The sequence below is a fragment of the Pezoporus flaviventris genome, unplaced genomic scaffold (assembly GCF_033815535.1).
Source record: "Pezoporus flaviventris isolate CSIRO_AGI_PZ_B2104156 unplaced genomic scaffold, CSIRO_AGI_Pfla_v1 ptg000063l, whole genome shotgun sequence".
In the NCBI taxonomy this organism is placed as follows: Eukaryota; Metazoa; Chordata; class Aves; order Psittaciformes; family Psittacidae; genus Pezoporus; species Pezoporus flaviventris.
This window is the reverse complement of record NW_026892611.1, coordinates 3,692,674-3,710,875: the sequence shown is the minus strand read 5'-3', so window position 1 is coordinate 3,710,875 and position 18,202 is coordinate 3,692,674. Positions and strand designations below refer to the sequence as shown.

The 18,202-nt window shown below is 37.3% G+C and overlaps 1 protein-coding gene across 10 annotated transcripts in view; it reads left to right on the top strand.

Moving 5' to 3' along the window:
* NCOR1 (nuclear receptor corepressor 1) overlaps window positions 1-18,202 on the top strand; it is a 65,858-nt gene that overhangs the window by 20,741 nt on the left and 26,915 nt on the right. For 5 of the 10 annotated variants that reach the window (XM_061470216.1, XM_061470219.1, XM_061470218.1 and 2 more), the window contains exons 6-18: window positions 1,670-1,783; window positions 4,070-4,126; window positions 4,575-4,627; window positions 5,086-5,152; window positions 6,165-6,337; window positions 8,266-8,356; window positions 8,903-9,081; window positions 9,553-9,607; window positions 10,409-10,510; window positions 15,180-15,310; window positions 15,802-16,019; window positions 17,273-17,335; window positions 17,995-18,134. In XM_061470216.1, coding sequence (XP_061326200.1) covers window positions 1,670-1,783; window positions 4,070-4,126; window positions 4,575-4,627; window positions 5,086-5,152; window positions 6,165-6,337; window positions 8,266-8,356; window positions 8,903-9,081; window positions 9,553-9,607; window positions 10,409-10,510; window positions 15,180-15,310; window positions 15,802-16,019; window positions 17,273-17,335; window positions 17,995-18,134 — 1,443 coding nt within the window. Of the gene's footprint in view, window positions 1-209; window positions 310-1,669; window positions 1,784-4,069; window positions 4,127-4,574; window positions 4,628-5,085; window positions 5,153-6,164; window positions 6,338-8,265; window positions 8,357-8,902; window positions 9,082-9,552; window positions 9,608-10,408; window positions 10,511-12,223; window positions 12,701-15,179; window positions 15,311-15,801; window positions 16,020-17,272; window positions 17,336-17,994; window positions 18,135-18,202 lie in introns of those variants that run through there. The other 5 variants (XM_061470220.1, XM_061470217.1, XM_061470225.1 and 2 more) reach the window with 5 other exon arrangements.

Below are 18,202 nucleotides of genomic sequence, written 5' to 3'. Positions count from 1 at the left end.
CTAGAATGTTTAAACAGGTTGGACATCATGTAGTTTTAAACATTTTTGAAACTAGGAGGAAGCCATAGAGGAACACCAACAGTAGATGGATTTATATTGAACTTTAGATGACTGGTGAAACAAGGGCGCTGTGACTGTAATGTCAGCTTTAAAGATGACTGCTGAGTGAGGGGAGACTGTCATCTTTCCTCTTTCACAGCCTATGCAAGGGAAGAATCCTTGCATGCATCTCCAAAACCAGAGCTTGTACAAAAGTCCCTGGATCATCTGTTTCCACAAGGGCAAGAAATCCTAACATCTGGAGCTAAGGTCAGCCTTGGGGAAAGTGTAGTAGGTGGGATGCAAGTAAACGGAGACAGCAGAGAAATACAGGAGGAAATACCACGTTTTTTAGGTGGTCCTGGCTATGTTTTGCATAAGAGAACTGCACTTCAGCCGCTGGAGGCAAAGGAAACGTTTTCTGGCAGTAGTTGTTGCTTTCCCAGTAGCTGTTGTGGCCAACTAAACCCACCCTTCAATTTAGGCATCTGTTATTCATTGGGAAAAACAAAGTCCTTGTCTCCTTTTCCTTTTAAGGCTTTCAAAGATCCATAGATGTAATACCAGCTTTACCTTTTTATTCTTTCAGTGGGACCTCTGTAGGAAATAAGTTGCACAATAGGATTCGTTAACTTGTATGTCCAGGAAAACAAATAGACAACTCTGGAGTGGTGTGTTCTTATCGCATGGAAGCATTTAATTATGTCTGAATTTTAGAAGCCCCTAAAGTGTCTTGTAGTTTTAGTGACCTGTAAAATTTCTTTCAGCAGAAAAATCCCAAGGATGTCACAACGTACCTGGCTGTGAGTTTCTGTTGCTTGCTGTAATTGAGCCTGGGTTTTTCCTACAAAACTTTCAGATTTGGAAATCTTGCGTGGCAGTATAGCACATTCTAGCCACTACTGTATGACAGGATGGATCCCTAGTGTCAGAAGTTCTTTGTTGTATCTTTGTGGCAGGCATGGATGAGGGAGATTTACAATTAAAAAGTGAAGATGTCTCTGAACCAGATTTATTTGGTGTGGAAGCAAATCACAGCAGTGTAGCAGCTAGGAAAATATTACAGGTTTTTTTTTTGCTGTTGGTATTTTTTTTTTTGCTTGTTTGGTATTGTAACAATCTTGGAACTTCAGTACATGTGGAGTGATTTATTTCTGAAGTACGTTTGGAATGATGAGGAATAGGTTAGGACTTTTTCTGCCTATTTAAACAATGAGACAGTAGTAGTAGTGACACTGGAATATCTAGAATGTAGAAAGTGAGCACTGTGGATGATTTCCTCCGTGAGAAGGCAGGTTTGGTGTTAACTGTTCCCCAAAGTTAATACTTTTGCTTAAACTTAAATAGTGATGATAAATGTGACAATGTCTTTAAATGTCAAGCTAAAACAAGTCTTTTTCAATGCAGGTGAGTCCTGTAAACTCTTAATTTGGTTTACTAATAGTACAAAAAATAGTCTTCTTACCTTCCTTGTTGGCATTAAAATTACTTCATTCACTCCTTGTCAGTTAAGAAGACGAATAACAGGCGGTGCTAACTGTTGATCGGCTGCATATTTTATCTCTGGTGACTAATTACTGGTAAGGGTAACATGGTACGGATGGCTGATTTTCTTTCTTTCGTCTCTTAGCAACAACTTGAAGAAGAAGCTGCTAAGCCTCCAGAGCCAGAGAGGCCTGTCTCCCCTCCTCCAGTGGAACAGAAACACCGCAGTATTGTCCAAATCATTTACGACGAGAATCGGGTAAGAGCGCTTTTTAGTTGAATAGCGTAGCTGTGAATCTGACCCAGCTGCTAAAATTCATTACATCTTCATTTGCTTCTGTGGGGCAGTTTTTGCTTCATCTGTTTTATTGATTTGCCCACCCCTCTTTTAATACCCATTTACTTCTTTAAATGAATGACATTTTCATGACTGTTCGTGATCACAGGATCCTTCTTTTATCTTGCAAGCACTCTAGGGAAACACATCTGTGGGTCTCATCCCTAGACCCTGGTGTTCAGATGGGTATATATGAACACACACGATGGATATGAAAAAATGCTTCAGAAATTAGTCTTAAATGCTCTTTTCCTCGCATAAAAACTGAGAAGCTTGACTGAAGGCCCAACGTTTAAATTGGCTGAAGGGGAAAAGCTGCATATGTTGTAAGATTACATGCCTTCTCTTTAAACTCTGACTTCTGGCACTTTGTTTAAATGAACAGATATGAAGAAGCAGTATGTAGGTGAATTGTGAGCTTGTGTTGCATAAGTGGTGACAAAAGTACAAGAGATCAGTAGATCACAAACAGCAGCGAAGTGCTTGCTGCTTTTTTTTCCCCTGGTAGTTTGAGATTAGTGAATTGGATATCCGCTGGTTTTGAACGTATTTTACTCTTTTGTGAGAGCGGTATATGTTTGTTTAATTTCCCAATTCTGTTTTGTAGTTTAGAGGAACATCTAACTTCTGTTACAATAGACTATTGTTGCAAATTTGAGGTGGTAAAAAACTGCAACACAATACTAGATTTTCTAGAGTAGAACTGTATCCCAAACATTCCATTCAGTCTGTTTTCCCCTTTCCCCAGCTCTCTCTGAAGTTTGATGTATTTACTTAATACAGAACATTGAGGCAATTACTGTGTTATAAGAACTGATGTAAGCAATGTACAGCAATATGTACATCTTAGTGGGCTGCTGTGCTACTCTTTCTCTGCTAACTGGTTACTGATGGATTCTACAAGAGAATTTTGAACTTGCTATTGCACTCCCTATGTTGTGTATGTGCTAGGAGATGAGGAATCCCATTTCTGTGTTGCCTGAGGTGGAGTAGTGTGTCAGTGTATAGTAATCAATTAGCTGCTTCTGTTTGTGTAGCTGTTCGTACAGTATTCTATATACAAGGGGAATTACCAAACTTGATTCATTTGTGAATCAGTTTTAGCACTTGTTTTGAGTTCTTATATCAGAAATTATGTGTCATGTAGAATGGCAGCATTGATTGGCTTAATACTAATAGCACATGCCAATACTCACTGACTTACTTAAAGGGTTATTAAAGATGTATTAAGCCATTTGTGTCTGTAGCACCTGTTTGGTATCTCTTCTGCAGTTGTACAAGAGGACAGTCCTTTGGCAGCTGTCATCTTCAAACCATACAGTTTAGGATAATTACTTTTGATATTCAGCTACTGTTGGTTAAAATTTGGCTAAGATAATAGGGCTAGAGTTAAATTTTAAATCTTTTGAGACCAGAAAAAACAATGTACCAGGGTAATACTATAATATTTTCTTGATATACCATTACTTTGTGCAGCCGTGAGTTCCAAATACTTCCTCAAGATTGAATTTACATGGAAAAAGGTTAGAACTTAGCAAAACACTTTCTAATAATAACTGCTTAATGGATTAGTCCATTCTATATTTGCAAATGCCTTAGGGCTAACACATACAGCTACTGGGGGGAAAGAAGCAAATTTGAACTAGATTGGGTTATTTCAGGTAGCCTTCTCTTCTGAGAAAGGGCTTTGGAAGACAGTACAGGCTTGAAATTTGTGAAAGCCAACTGTCTCATGTAGAGCTGCCTCCTTTAGGGTCAGAATTATTTTGAGGTCTTCACCCAGTGGAAGGAGGACCTTTAATGAACCTCCATGTTTGTTTACGTACACATTGATTCACACTCTCAGGCTTGGCAATTGGAGGATTTTAGTCTCTTAATTCTATTTTCCAAAGTTAACTAATTTTTGTTTTACCGGACACCTCTCTTCCTCTTAACAATTATTTGCTGTATTATTTATTAAATGAACTGCGGTAGTCAGTTTCTGCCTTTATGCCCTGTCAACTTCCAAACACAGAGATCAGAGTAGTAACTGCACAATTCAAGTACAGGTTTCTTGATTTGCTGAGGCAACATTGTAGAAGTAGATTAAGAAGGATATAGTTTGGGCAGAGAAGGGTTTAGCACCTAGTGTAAGTGAAAGAGTTCAGATACACTTCTGACACTGATTTCAGATTATTTACTTGGACTGTACAAAAATCTTGCTTGCAGAAAAAAGCAGAAGAAGCTCACAAGATATTTGAAGGTCTTGGTCCAAAAGTTGAACTGGTAAGTTGTGCTTGGATTTGGTTTTGGTTTTGATCCCGTCTCTCCCTCCCTACCGCCTCCCTTTATGTCTTGCTAGTTGCTGTAATTCTGTTGTGATGAACAGATGTAGTTCTGTGTGTATGTATATAGGAACTGTGTGCTTAAATGTGAATTGGGGCTTGATGAACTGATTGACCACATAAGTGTCATTTTGAAAACAGATTGGAATCTACTTGAGAGAACAGTATGGAAAAAAAAATAATACTGTTATATACATAACTAGTTATAATCTAATTTTAAGTAACCTGTGCTTTGTGTTGAATATCTTCTAGTCCTTTCAGATTGCTGCATCTCAGATTGAGTGCACTGTTAGCAGAATACTAAAATATTGTTAAATACGTTGCATGTACTTTTAGAGTTACATACATTGAGACGTCCTAAGTGTACCTTTTCTAATCCAAAATTGCAGCCACTTTACAACCAACCATCAGACACAAAAGTCTACCATGAAAACATCAAAACGTAAGTGCTTTAATCTCTTGTTATTGTGCCTTTTAAGGGATCTACACTTGCTCCACTTCTTCAACTGTAGCTGTGTACTTATTTTTTTTTAGCGGTATACTGTAAACCTCTTAGCTTCAGGGCTGAATTGCAATTACACTCTCCCAGAGTGTATCATCTTAAGCCAAATTTACTCGTTTTAGCAAACTATTTTTCTTGTGGTGAAAGAGAGCACCTAGCTTGAAATTGGAAGCTTTTGTGTCTCAATTGTGTGTTCTACCTATCTTCAGGAATCTTCTATCTGATAAAATACAGTATTGCTAAGATCATTGCTTCATCAGGAATTTTCCCTCTGCTTTCTATACCCCAAAATAAATACTTTTTCTAATAATGATCTGACATCTAGCATCTAATGGGCTTTGTTGAGTAGTTTAGAAGTGCTTAATTCTTATGTACTTTGTTCTAATTTTGCTTTCCAGAAACCAAGTGATGAGGAAAAAGCTAATACTGTTCTTTAAAAGAAGAAATCATGCAAGAAAACAACGGGTAATATTCCCATTTTTTTGTATAAAGAGCACATACGAGTTGGTTTTCTGTCTGGATCCTTGACTTGCATCCCCAAACATTTACAAACATGTAAATCCTGTCGATCAGAAAAAGATCTTAAGCTAAAATTTGGATGATTTGTTGGAAAATAAACTGCAGGTTTACAACTGGTTTGTTGATTATTTGACTGAAAACCATCTAAACTGCAATAAGGAGAAAGCTTTTCTTCCTAAAGAGTATGTATGAAAGGGACCCAATGAAAATCTTTAACTGTCATGCCTGGCCTCTCTCTGAATGTTTTTTTAGTATAGTAGTTAATAATATCTGAAAGAAAATAGGGCAGATTTCTGATTTTTGAAGTCTGACAGCATTTTTAATCCAACTTGTATATGTTAGATACCAGTATTAATTGATCTAATGCTTTTGTGTGCATGCTGTTGTAGCATGTGGCATACAAAGTCAGAAGCCTTTTTTTGGTGGTGTCTGAAAGATCATTATTGTTATTATGAATAGCAGAAGATTATGTATTGAATTGGAAGATCCCACCATGAAAATGTAATGAAGTATTTAAATTCTTACAGTCGGGGGGGGGGGGGTGGGGTGTTAAATAGCAGCAACTCCCTACATATGGCTGAGTTTGAGGATATACTGTGATCATTCCAACCCCATTCTGTTAATTAAACATTTCAAATAAATAAAAATCAAACAAATTCCACTAATGAAAAGCCTGGTACCAGGAGATGTGAGATTTCTGGAAGGCAGTAATAGCAGTTGCCAAGTACTGTTGTGATGTATAAAGCAAAGAAATAGTGTGTACTATTCAAAATCTGCATTTTTATATCCACTTCCTCACCTTCTCTCCTGAAAATTGGGTGTGTGTGTCATCATCAAAATGGAAGCCACTAGAGCAGGAAAAATATGATCGTTCAGTCTGGGAGCCTACCCATGTTATGTGGACTGATGTCTTAGTGCATTTTTGTTTAGTTCAAGGCTTACTTTTGGAATTTAACAGGAACAGAAAATCTGTCAACGTTATGATCAGCTGATGGAGGCATGGGAGAAGAAAGTTGACAGGATAGAAAATAATCCACGCAGGAAAGCAAAGGAGAGCAAAACAAGAGAATACTATGAAAAACAATTTCCAGAAATTCGGAAGCAAAGAGAACAGCAAGAACGATTCCAAAGGTATTACCATGGATTTGAAATATTCCTACAAAATACATCTTAGAACTTCAGTTTTAGAATTACTTACAAGAAAATTGCTTCAGCTTAATGGTTGTTTTATACTCATTGCTTTATTCCTTTAAAAGGAGCATCAGTGTATCGTACAATGTAAACTAAAATGTTCTTTCTTTTGTTCACTGTGTTTCATGGCATTCAGCTCATTTCACTTCACATCCTCAGGATCTTCATGATTGTCCTTGTATATCCACTGTCCTTGTATATCTCAGCCTTTCCTGTCTGTCCCTGTCAGCTTTGTGCGGACTTCATCAGTTTGGTGCTTTCCTATCCCCCTTTTTTAGATCTGCTCAAACCCCATATTTTCCAAAAGAAATACGGAAAAGAGGACAATTAGCAGAGGCTCATAGGTTATGGTGTTCAGTGAGGCTATGAGTTAAGCTGCTGAAGTGCACAGAGAGATTTGTGGAGCGTCAGTTTAAAGCGAGCCTGTTCATTTTGGGCCTACACCCTATTTTATCCTTCTATTTTTTTGTCACTGGGTGTCTCCGTTACTCTTGTGTTTCATGATCCCTATATTCATTAGCCTACGCACTCTAAAAATCATTTGACTTCTTTAATTAACATTTGAGTGATCTTTTGTTCTACTTGCCATGTAATTTTATTCAAGACACATTTGCTTTTTGAATTGCACGGTTTTGCCTATTAAGTCCCTATTATTTAATTTTAATCTATCAGACACTTTTTAAATGGAAATTGTACAAAAAGTCTTAAAAGAAATGAAGTGCAATTCATTTGAGAGTTCAAAGTTGTAGGAAGTACATTAAAATTAGGTTGGGTTTGATTCAGTTGTGTTAAAATGTGTTTATCCAATGTTTGAAATCATTTTAATACACCTTTGAGAGTTCAAGCCCTATAAAGATTTAATCCTACCCATCTGTCTAAATCACCTTAATTCATAAAACATAGGAAAAGCAGCTGGTTTGCAATTTATTGTGAAGGCTGCAGTATCTGGCTTTGGGGAATCAAGAAAAGAGGAAAAAGTAAACTGTTAGAATGGAAACAGCACTTCTATCTATGAGAAGCTTTTACTTTAAAAACACATCTCATCTTTGTAACTGCAAACTGCTTGGGAAGGGGCCATCTGTTTACACTGTATTTATGTTCTCTAATGCAATAGCATCTTTGTCTATAGCTGTGCTCCTAATACTGTTGATGTAGAAATACTAAGGATTGGTTTGGTGGTTTTTTGACAGATTTTGTACAAACTGATTACTTCAGTAAAATCTTTGAGCAAATGATGGTGTTAATGTCTCTCAGTGATATTTATCTCTGAAATGCTTTTTGATCCATGTGCCCTAATGTATTATGATGTTCTTAAGTGTAAAGATCACTAGCTGAAAAATTCTTCAAAATTACAGCTCTCCCTGTTAGTTCAAAAGTTGAAAACTTCCTTTTATTGTGATGAGCCTCAGCACTGTGTTAGTAACTTGATTAAATCGGTGAAATTTTGTGTTTTTTCTTTAAAAAAAAAAAAAAGCTGTTATTCAGTGTCTCAGATGTATTGATTAAGATGGTGATTTCTGTGCCACTGATGAGCATTTCTGATACTCAACAGAAGCATATTAATGAGTCCTAAAACACATGCTTACAATGGAATCACTGGTAACACCCCTTGCTGGATGTTGATTCAAGCATGCCCTTCTTGTGAGCTTTGCACATTTGCCTCTAAAACTGAGCAGTTGTTTGAATTTGGAGTACATGAACAGAAGTTGTACCATGAGACTACTTATAAAAGACCAGTCCTAACTGATCTGGGAGACTGGCAACAGGATTTTAAGGAATTCTGAAGGTTGTCATTGTTGTGTACCAAATCTGAAAGTACAGCTCTTTTACGCTTTATCCTCACTACATCTGTTTTCCCCTTTTTCTAGAGTTGGTCAAAGAGGAGCTGGACTTTCAGCAACTATTGCTAGAAGTGAACATGAGATTTCTGAAATCATTGATGGGCTCTCTGAGCAGGAGGTGAGGCTATTTTCTGTACTTTGCTGTAGCAGCACAGCAAATAACTCAATATCCTTTTATTGGCAGTGAAAGGTCTCTTTCAGAGGGTTTATTTTTTTGATAAGAGAAAACTTTGGGGATTTGAGAGATTTGAGAGAATCTATGGGAAGCTTGGCTTGAAACAGGTCTTAAGAATACTTTTATGGATCATGCCTCCTCCTAATTGTATCTGTCCTAGATTTTTCTCCTGTGTCTTGTGGTCATTACAGGTTTGCCACAACCTGGTTTTTCACAGCTCTAACAAATGTGAAAACTCTTCCTTTCTAAAACCCAACACCAGTTTAGTTTTTCATCGCTTGAAACACTGTTTCCTTCAGCTGACTGTGTAAATGTTCATTGGGGTAGGGGCAACTTTTCTGGAAGGGTTAAGTGGACAAAAAGAAATTTCAGACTAACTTGTGAATGTATACTATGGTGGAGCTTTAAAGAGTTGTGTAATTCAAGAACTGTAAACATGAGAAGCAACTTTCTGTATTCTTTACTTTTTCTTTTATTCTTTGCCTGCAGAATAATGAAAAACAAATGCGTCAGCTTTCTGTCATTCCTCCCATGATGTTTGATGCAGAACAAAGACGAGTGAAGTTTATTAATATGAATGGTCTGATGGAGGATCCCATGAAAGTCTATAAAGACAGACAATTCATGAATGTCTGGACCGACCATGAGAAAGAGATTTTTAAGGAAAAGTAATGGGCTTTCTTATCTTTTATTTTTATTGCATTGCAAATGACAGTTAAATACCTAACCCCACAGTAAACATCAGTTAAATCGGGAATGCTGATGCTTTTGTGCAGTAATATGTGATAATATTCTGTGTTGGATGCATGAAATGTTGTAAAAGTTTTAGACTTTGCCACTTATTTTTCACCTGAGTAGGCTCATCACATGCATTTAGTCCTTAGATAAGAAATTTTCTCAAAAATAACTGAGTTCTATGATGAGATTAAAGTGAAAAGAGTAGGTATATGATCTCATTATATCAGCTAATTTTAAGTACTTAGTTTGAAATTTGCACAGTTCAAAACCTGGGCTTTTTAGACTAATTTCAGTTGTGTAAATCAAAGGCTTGCTGATGGAACAGATTGTTTGGAAGTCTGCTTTGCTTATTTGATCATGAATTATGTTGTTAAACTTCAATAATTTCTGATTTACAAAAGGTTTGTCCAACATCCCAAGAACTTTGGTCTAATTGCTTCCTACCTGGAACGAAAGGTAAGACCTTTATTAAGTAGAGCCTAGGGTGGGCTCCTTTACTTTGCAAATGTAAGTCATTTATCCCAGCATCATTTTCTCTTCCTGGAAAAAAAAATGAAGTCCAAAAAAAGTTACTGCTTTGACAGGATTTTATAATATTTGATCAGTAACACAATCAGTGCATGCAAATGTCTAATAAAAGTTAGTGAAATGTCACTGTTGACGACAATAAAAGAAAATGACACTTCATTGAGTTTTGATCGTACTTTCTTTTTGAAGCAGGTAAGCTTCTTTAACTATCTCTGTGCTCAGATAAGGATATAATTGGCTCTTCTGAGCTACTGTGTTAACTCTAAGAAGTCTTGCCACCGCCTTTCAAGTCGGTGAGAGCCTACTGCTGGCTGAGTTAGTCTTTAGAACTAGTTTTAGTCTTTAGAACTGATTTTGCAGAACTGGTGTAAGAATTAATAGAGATTTAGGATTTGCCAAGACTTACTACAGAATCTTGAATATGTACAGCTGTCATGATAAATAGGAGCTTTCAAACTTGCAAGTTGTCAGATAGATTAAATCATGCAGACTGAAGTAGCCAAGGGATATTATGAATGCATGAAACTTCTTTAACACTATAATTTTATGCATAGTTATATTGTTATATTTGTGTGTGAATTCATTTCCCTGCTGAGTAAACAAACCTAATAGAATTTTATGTTAGTCTAGGGGCTGAATAGTTTAAGTGTTGAGAGATATTAAATACCAAGCCTATAGTATCTTATAGGAGTAAACCCTAATCTTGTTTTTTAATTTTTTTCACTTTAGAATGTTCCCGACTGTGTATTATATTATTATTTGACCAAGAAAAATGAAAATTATAAGGCCCTTGTGCGAAGAAATTATGGTAAACGCAGAGGAAGAAACCAGGTATCTAAAATTTATTCATCACTTGGGTATTGTTATTCTATGGTTTCATATTTACAACTGCCTTACCGTCTGATACAGCAAGTATATTACATGGAGGGGGTGGGAGGTGAAGGAAAAGTAATCATTTTTTATTTACTGCTTTTTTTCCCTTTTTTAAATGTAAGTAATCATGAGCTCAAGGGTGTTCTTGGTTGGTTTGTTTGTAATTCTGTGGAATATCTCCTTCCTATGCACATTTGTGTGACTTTTTAATATGGCAGTTCATTTTATGCACCCTGCCATAGACATTGTATTGAATCCATCATTAAATCCTGTGTTGGGACCAACAGAAATTAGGTTTAGCATATGACTTGCAGTGGGCAAAATATAATCGCTTCATAATCTCAATGTTTGTCAAAAGGCAGAAATTAATAGTGGTGTTTACTTGGTGGTCAGGCTCAAAGTCTAACTGGATTTCTCAATCCATAAGTTGTTTGTTTTTCTTGGATAATTCGTATAAACCAGAAAGATTTTGGTTACACCCCTGTACACAAGGGCATAGACTTGTGAATTTAGCTCACTATAAAGGGAAACACAAGGTGCTCTGCCTGACCTTGTAACTGCTCCTGTGAATGCTAATTTATATGTAAATAACTCAGTGTGTGAGTAGGAACACTGAAGTTGCTGTTTGTACAACTCCAGCCACTTGCTCTTTGAATTTTACCAGGGTTATAGGTCTTAATTGCTAGTTGTTGATCCACATTAAGTATTACAGTAGATGACTAAAATCTGAGCAACTGCTAGACAGGCTTCATGTGTGCTCTGTTAAGGATGCGGGTAAGTGTCATAGGTCTGAAGAATGTTGATGTGTACTTGCAAACTCAAGGAAATATTCTAAGCCTTCTAAATGGCAAATTTTCCCATATCTGGAAGTTTAAATTCAGAAGTATTGTCGTTAGTATGTCTAGTAATGCTGTAGTAAGGAATTGCGTAGTACCAAAAATCATACTTGCATTTCTTAATTTCATTAATGATTAATTACCTACATCTGTAACAGCTAGTAAAAAAAGAACTTGGGAGTGTTGAACTGCCTTGCTTGCCAGAACTTTTATCTTACGGTTGCAGAATGCAGTTCATCCCCCTTCTCCCTCCTGTGCCCCAGCTTTGAAGCTGATATTTTTCATATCTCTGAGTAGCAACCTGAAACTTCCTTGCTGATCAGCAAAGGCAAGTCATGTAAGATTTATGATCTGCCTCAAGATGAGCTTATGCCAGTGACGGATGCTTCAGTTTAAACTTTTAATAGTTCATATATTTTTGTAAATTAGGAGGCAAGCAAGTGGAATATTGCAGTGGAGAAGATATTAATCATGGTAATGATGGTGAAATCCTTCAGAGAATGTAGCGAGTACAACTTGACTCAAGTTTCAGTGTGGACGCCTTTACTTTAGAGGAGCTAAATGCTAGATTGCAACCCATCAAGAGATGTAAAGCTTATTAAATTCTGATACTATTTTGTGTCCTCAGATACGTCTAGGGAGGGCTTTCTTATAAAATGTTACCTAAACTGTTCCAGAATGTTCACTGAGACAACTAACAAGTGTGTCGTAAACCAAATATGACCCTTCAAATGAAGGGCAGGTTTTTAATGGATTATCAGAAGAAAGTGCGGCTATATAATGCTTTGCACTGATAATAGAGAATTCCTTAAATACCTCCTTGAATTGAGGTTCTCTCTGAGTAAAGTTTCTCCTAGAGAAGCAGTGGTGGGTCAGGGCGGTGTTCTTGTGTTCTGGCTGCCTGCTCAGCACAAGTGCATGGCTGCAGATGGAGCCGTGTGCCTTCAGAGCAGCTGGTACATCCAGTGATGTGACGAGACAGAAATTCGCTGGATGTCTGTGCCGGCCAATCAAGCCTGGCTCGGTGGGGATTACCTCTGGTGACTCCGGTGAGATTAGAAGGTTGTATGTGAGATGGGCAACTCTGCTGTAGGCAGCTTAAGTGGCAGAATGACACAATTTCCTGGAATAAACACGTTGCTGGTTCAGGCGGCCTCTGCTAAAGAGCTGTGTGATGTCGGTGCTGGTGTGGGTTTTGTCCTTTTGAATTGAGCCCTGAGTTAAAGCCCGTCCCCTGGCCTGGATAGTAAAAGTTGTAATCAACAGATGAATGTGCAGGTACGTCGCCGACCGAGGCTTCCACTGTTTTAAGGTTTGTGTTTGACCTGCACTTGACCTGTTGATATGCATGTTAAATAAATTCACTGTGAAATAGAGAACCCTGTTATTTGCAAAGCGTGATGTTAAATTACTCAGGCAAAAAGAGCAGAGGATTTTCAGCAACTTTTCTAAATAGATTATATGTAAAATACAGATTTTATTTTTAAAATATTTTCTTTTCTTCTTGAAAATGCATTTTTTAACTCTGTGCTTTTGAGGCCAATCTAGCACGATGGAAATAAATTATCTTAGCGTGTCTCTGACATCTTGTTCTTGCATAATCAAGTAATGGCAGCATCTTAAATGCTAATCATTTGCAGGAAGATGATAGTGGTTAGTGTTTGGGCTTTCTGCTCCAGTTCACATGATTAAAATGTCAAAACCAAGACCTTTTGGTGATTATTTCCAGCCTCACTTTTGTTAGTGAAACACTGACACCTGCTGCTGCACTTACAGGAAGGCTGGTTCTTCTGTTGAAAAAGAAAAGCCTATTTTGAGGAATTTTTCAATGGGTTGTAAAATCTGAGTTGATGAAGTCCTAGATCAGCAATCTCATAGTTCTCTGTCATTGTTTTTCCATGAATTGCCAAGCATACTTTGGGAAATTGTTTGAAACATAGCTTTATATAAATATTACATATATCTTGCTTTTTGAAGGTGATTTGCAGAGTCTAATGCCTGGTAAGGAACAGATTGGTTCTGCACAGACCATATTTGAGTGAGACCATCTGGGTATTGCAGCTCTTCTGAATGGATGACTCATGAAGGGCAGTGTTTTTTTAACCCATTCAAACCGCTTTAGTGTAAACTCCTGTGTGGCCATATCCAACTCCCCACCTTCTCTTATATTCTGTAGTTTCTTATGAAAACGTATTTAAAGAATATGTCAGAATTTAAACTGTAATCATTCATTTTAAATAAACTTAGATATTTTCGAAGAGGAGAAAGAGAGCTCTTTCTTCCTCCCCCCACTCCCCTTGCCTTTAAATGGAGGCCTGCCTGCTAAAACCTCACCTGCAGCCTGTTTCTTTTCTCAATCTTTTTGTATGGTGCCTCGTACAGAAAGGTTGGACTTTTTTGTGGTACTCAAGTCATCACCTTGTTACAAAGACTATTCAGCATGAATGTGCAGTATGGATTTATCATCAGATGCTTGATGGGTTGCTGGCTTTTGAGGCTCATCACCAGTATTCATTCATGTGTTGTTTGCTTCATATAAGGGTTCTGGTAATTTGGGGAGTAGGCTCCTACATGGTTTATTTAGTGGTAGCCAACTACTCCTTGGGATTTTAGTCTGGAGAGGAAGGGGTTTGCAAGTGTGCTAGGGACATAGAAATGCAGCAGTGTTGGAAAGCGAGATGCTTTGGCCGTGTATGGATATATCATTATGGATGGCAAAAAGCAATATTTAGGCTACTAAATATATTTTAGGGAGGATAACAACACTAAAACTTAATGAAATCTTTTCTGTACCCACATTTGATAGATCATTTCCTGATACTTTTTGTTTGGTTTTCCCTGTATGAGCATTGCTTTTTTTCTAATGCTTTCTTAAAACATTACAGAATACTTGGCTTGCCTAATGTTAGGCCACCTCGAATAGTAAAGTCAGACAGGGAATGCAAAAGCTTTTTTTATGTGTGATAGGGAATAGCAAAAACAGTGACACACTTTTTGTACACTTTTTTTTTTTTTTTAAATAATTTTTAGATTTATTTACTTATTTTTTTAGCAGCTGTAAGGGACCATGTTGGTAATTCCGTGTGATCACATTCAGTAAGAGAAATTTCTTCTGTTAGTTCCTGTTTGCACTTTCTGGAAAGTTTAAATCAAATTTGTGTGCTGTCTAAAATAAGATACCCTTGCACATGGTAGTCATCTGAATTGCTTTGAAAGACAAGGAGTGAGAGTCTCTTAACAAGGAATGTGAAAATAGTGTTTTGTGTTGTTTTCCTTAGGATAAGAACGGGCAATTACTTTGTCATTTGCCAGTGCTTAATAATGCTTGTAAAACTATAATCTCAATAGAGACTACAGTTTCTTTAAAAAATAAAATTCTAGGCTATAATTTTCCTTCTGCAGATTCACTGGAAGCCTAAATCTAAAAAGCCTGACCCAATTTTTTGAACATTTGTATTTCTTAATCACTAACGACAGTGTTGAGAAGGTGACTTAGAGTTGGTCGTAATTTTCGTGCTGTGAGATCTGCTTCCAAGTTGTGAGCTATCACGTTTCACTGTTTCAAAATGGACAACGTTAAAAATAAAATTTGAGAGGAGCAACAGCATTACTATGCAAGATGTTGGTCAGACCTCTCATTTTTAGTGTGGCATACAAGAGCACATGTAATAGTTGACACATGTACGTGTACGTTGTAACCTCTTTGCTCACTTCCAAAAGAAGCTTGTATGAGCTGGTGCATCTTTGTGTGATCAAGTTGTTATAACAACGTAAATGGCATTTCATTTCAGCAGCAAATTGCTCGTCCTTCTCAAGAAGAAAAGGTAGAAGAGAAGGTAGAAGAGGAAAAAGCAGACAAAGCAGAGAAAAAAGAGGAGGAAAAGAAAGATGAGGAGGAAAAGGACGAGAAGGAGGAATCTAAGTAAGTATATGGACTGAAAATGCATTCGTTCAGCCTAGATTGCATTTTTCTATTTTGCAGGGCTCAGAAGGATTTGCATTAGCTTGCAGTGAAATCTGGACTGAAAACTGTTCCTATATAGGTTAGGGTTTGTGCATTAAACAGTTTTTTTAGGTGTCTGAATTTCTCTGTCTTGCTGAACTAATCAGACTGGTGGAAAAAGCCATGGGATTATTTTTTTTGCACATGTAATAATATTCATAACTTATTGGTTTAGGCTTTTTTTCACATCACAGTTCATGTTTTCTTTGAAGTTGATTATATGTATCTATGTTATTCTCTAGCAACTCTAAACTGGGGGCAGTAAGTGAATTCTGTTTCACTAAAGGCGTCTTTTGGAGTTTTGTTTGTGGTTTGGTTTGGCTTTATGGGAGTTTTTACATTGATATTCAGGAGTATCTGTCCACGATGGCTATCTGAATGTGACTGAATTCTATTTTAACTAATCCCAGAGAGAACACCAAAGAAAAGGACAAAACTGAAGCTGCACCAGAGGAAACGGAGGAAAGGGAGCAGGCTGCTCCTAGGGGCCGAAAAACTGCCAATAGCCAAGGTCGTCGTAAGGGCAGAATCACCAGATCAATGACAAATGAAGCTGCACAAGCAAATGCTGCTGCAGCTGCAGCCACTGAAGAACCACCTCCACCTCTTCCACCCCCACCAGAACCTTGTGAGTAGCATTTATAGGACACTTGGGGACCCATCTGGTCATCAGGCAATTCACTGACATAAGGCCCTTTTCTGTGCATCTTTTTTCTTAGGGTTGCTTGTATTTTGTGGCTTTGTGGTGCTGTTAAACTTCACGAGTGTGACTTCATGAATAGTATATATGTAATCAGATGACTGTTAGAATCGTGTGGGGGGTGGAAGAGGCAGTTCGACCTTTCTGTGATAGCTGCATTTTCTCTCTTTGCAGAGTTAATGATGGATCTGTAGAGGTTCAAAAGCCTTTGACACAGTTTGACTTAGACCCTGTAGCTCACAAAGGATATTGTTAAATAAGTAGGCCTGATACTTGAGTACTTGCAGAGTTTCATAAGCTGAAATAGATCCTAGCAAGTTGGTGGTTGTTGTTGTTTCTGCCTTGAATGGCAAGAGGCTTCTTTAAAATAAAATGTTACTTTCTTGGCTCGTGGGTAAAAAAAAAAAAGACTATGCTGCATCTGAATGCATTTCTGAAAAGACTAACGTAATTTGTGGTCGTGCAGAAATACCAGCAAACAGAGTACCTTGTGGCTAGTAAATAATTATCCAGGATGGCAGGGCAGGTTTGGTTGTGTTGCTTTTTCTTGCAGTGCTCTGCTGTGGCAGTTTGCTCCTGGTTCCTCAGCTCTTTTGTTGCTCAGATATTCTGAGTATCCTAAAGAACAAAGTGGGCAAATCAGTTCTTATTTAACTGTAAACATCAGAGATTTGCTTTTTCTTTTTTTAACCATTTTTGAGGTGTTCTCTGGAAAATCCAAACCAGGTTTTCAATGGATCAGATGCTTTAGAGTGGCCCACCTTTTATTATTTTTTGATGAAAGTTGTGGAAGGATCCATGTTGCATGCTGTGCATAATGGCACAATTTATGAAAAGGAAATGGAGGCTGTGACAGCTTAATGCCGTTCAGAAATTTAAACAGAATGTTACAAATCCGGATATGTGAAGGAGAACTATTTTGTGTTGAATTCTACTTAGTTTCATGCTTGTTTTTACTTACTGTTTTTTGGTTTTCTTTTATTTTTCATTGAGGTGGTTCCTGCTATATCTGCAGCTTGGTTTAATGGAGATAGACTGTTTCCCACTGACCAAAGCAGCTTTCTTAAATTATTTGAACAAGTCTTAATGTAATTAGTTTACTTGGCTGGGGGATGCACGATTGGTGCCATAATAGGGAATCCTGGTCCTTTCTCTGATCAGTGTTTTTGTTTCTTTTTCAGCCTCTTCAGAGCCTGTGGAGACATCCCGCTGGACAGAAGAAGAGATGGAAGTTGCTAAGAAAGGTAAACCTTGTAAAGCTTTTGATTCTACTTCTGAACACTTGTTTTTGCACAATTACAATAAGTTACTGAACTACAGAATATGAGTGCTGTGTATTTTGCAGCACTACCCTGAATGAATAATTCAAGATTTGCTGAAAAAAAGGAAACATCTTTAACAGGCAGAATCATTTTTTTTAGACATACATTGACTATTTTCATAAGGCTTACTTAGAACTGTTTGATGTTGTACTTGGTCCATGGAATATAGCATGGACTCACACATGTCCATGTTGTGAAGGTGTGTGTGTCATATAACTTCTTAAAGTAATGTGCTTTTGTATAAGACATTCTGTTCATAGAAAAGCTAATGTAGTTTGTAACTTGTCTATTCATTTGGCAGATACTGTTACCTGTAAATTTTATCCATAAAATCAATATTTTAGCAGAAAATTTTTACATATTAGCAGCAGCAAAGAGTTAAGTTTGAAGGCTTCATAAGCAGATATTCAGGTTGACACAGTTAACTCCATTAAGTAGTTATCAAGTACATTGTCATGGTGAGAATTCTCTTAAGGACACTGCAGTGCTTCTGTATCTTACCTTCCCATAGACATTTATTTAGGGTTTGGAGAGCTGAATTATATATCATAGTAAATATTGGTTCTTGTATGTTTAAACAGGTCTAGTGGAACATGGACGAAACTGGGCAGCAATTGCCAAAATGGTTGGGACAAAAAGTGAAGCTCAGTGTAAGAACTTTTACTTCAACTATAAAAGGAGACACAATCTGGACAGTCTACTCCAACAGCACAAACAGAAGGTAAGGATGATGGGTGCTGAATATTTTGCAAGGGAAAACTTGGCATCTTTCTGAAGTCATTCATCATG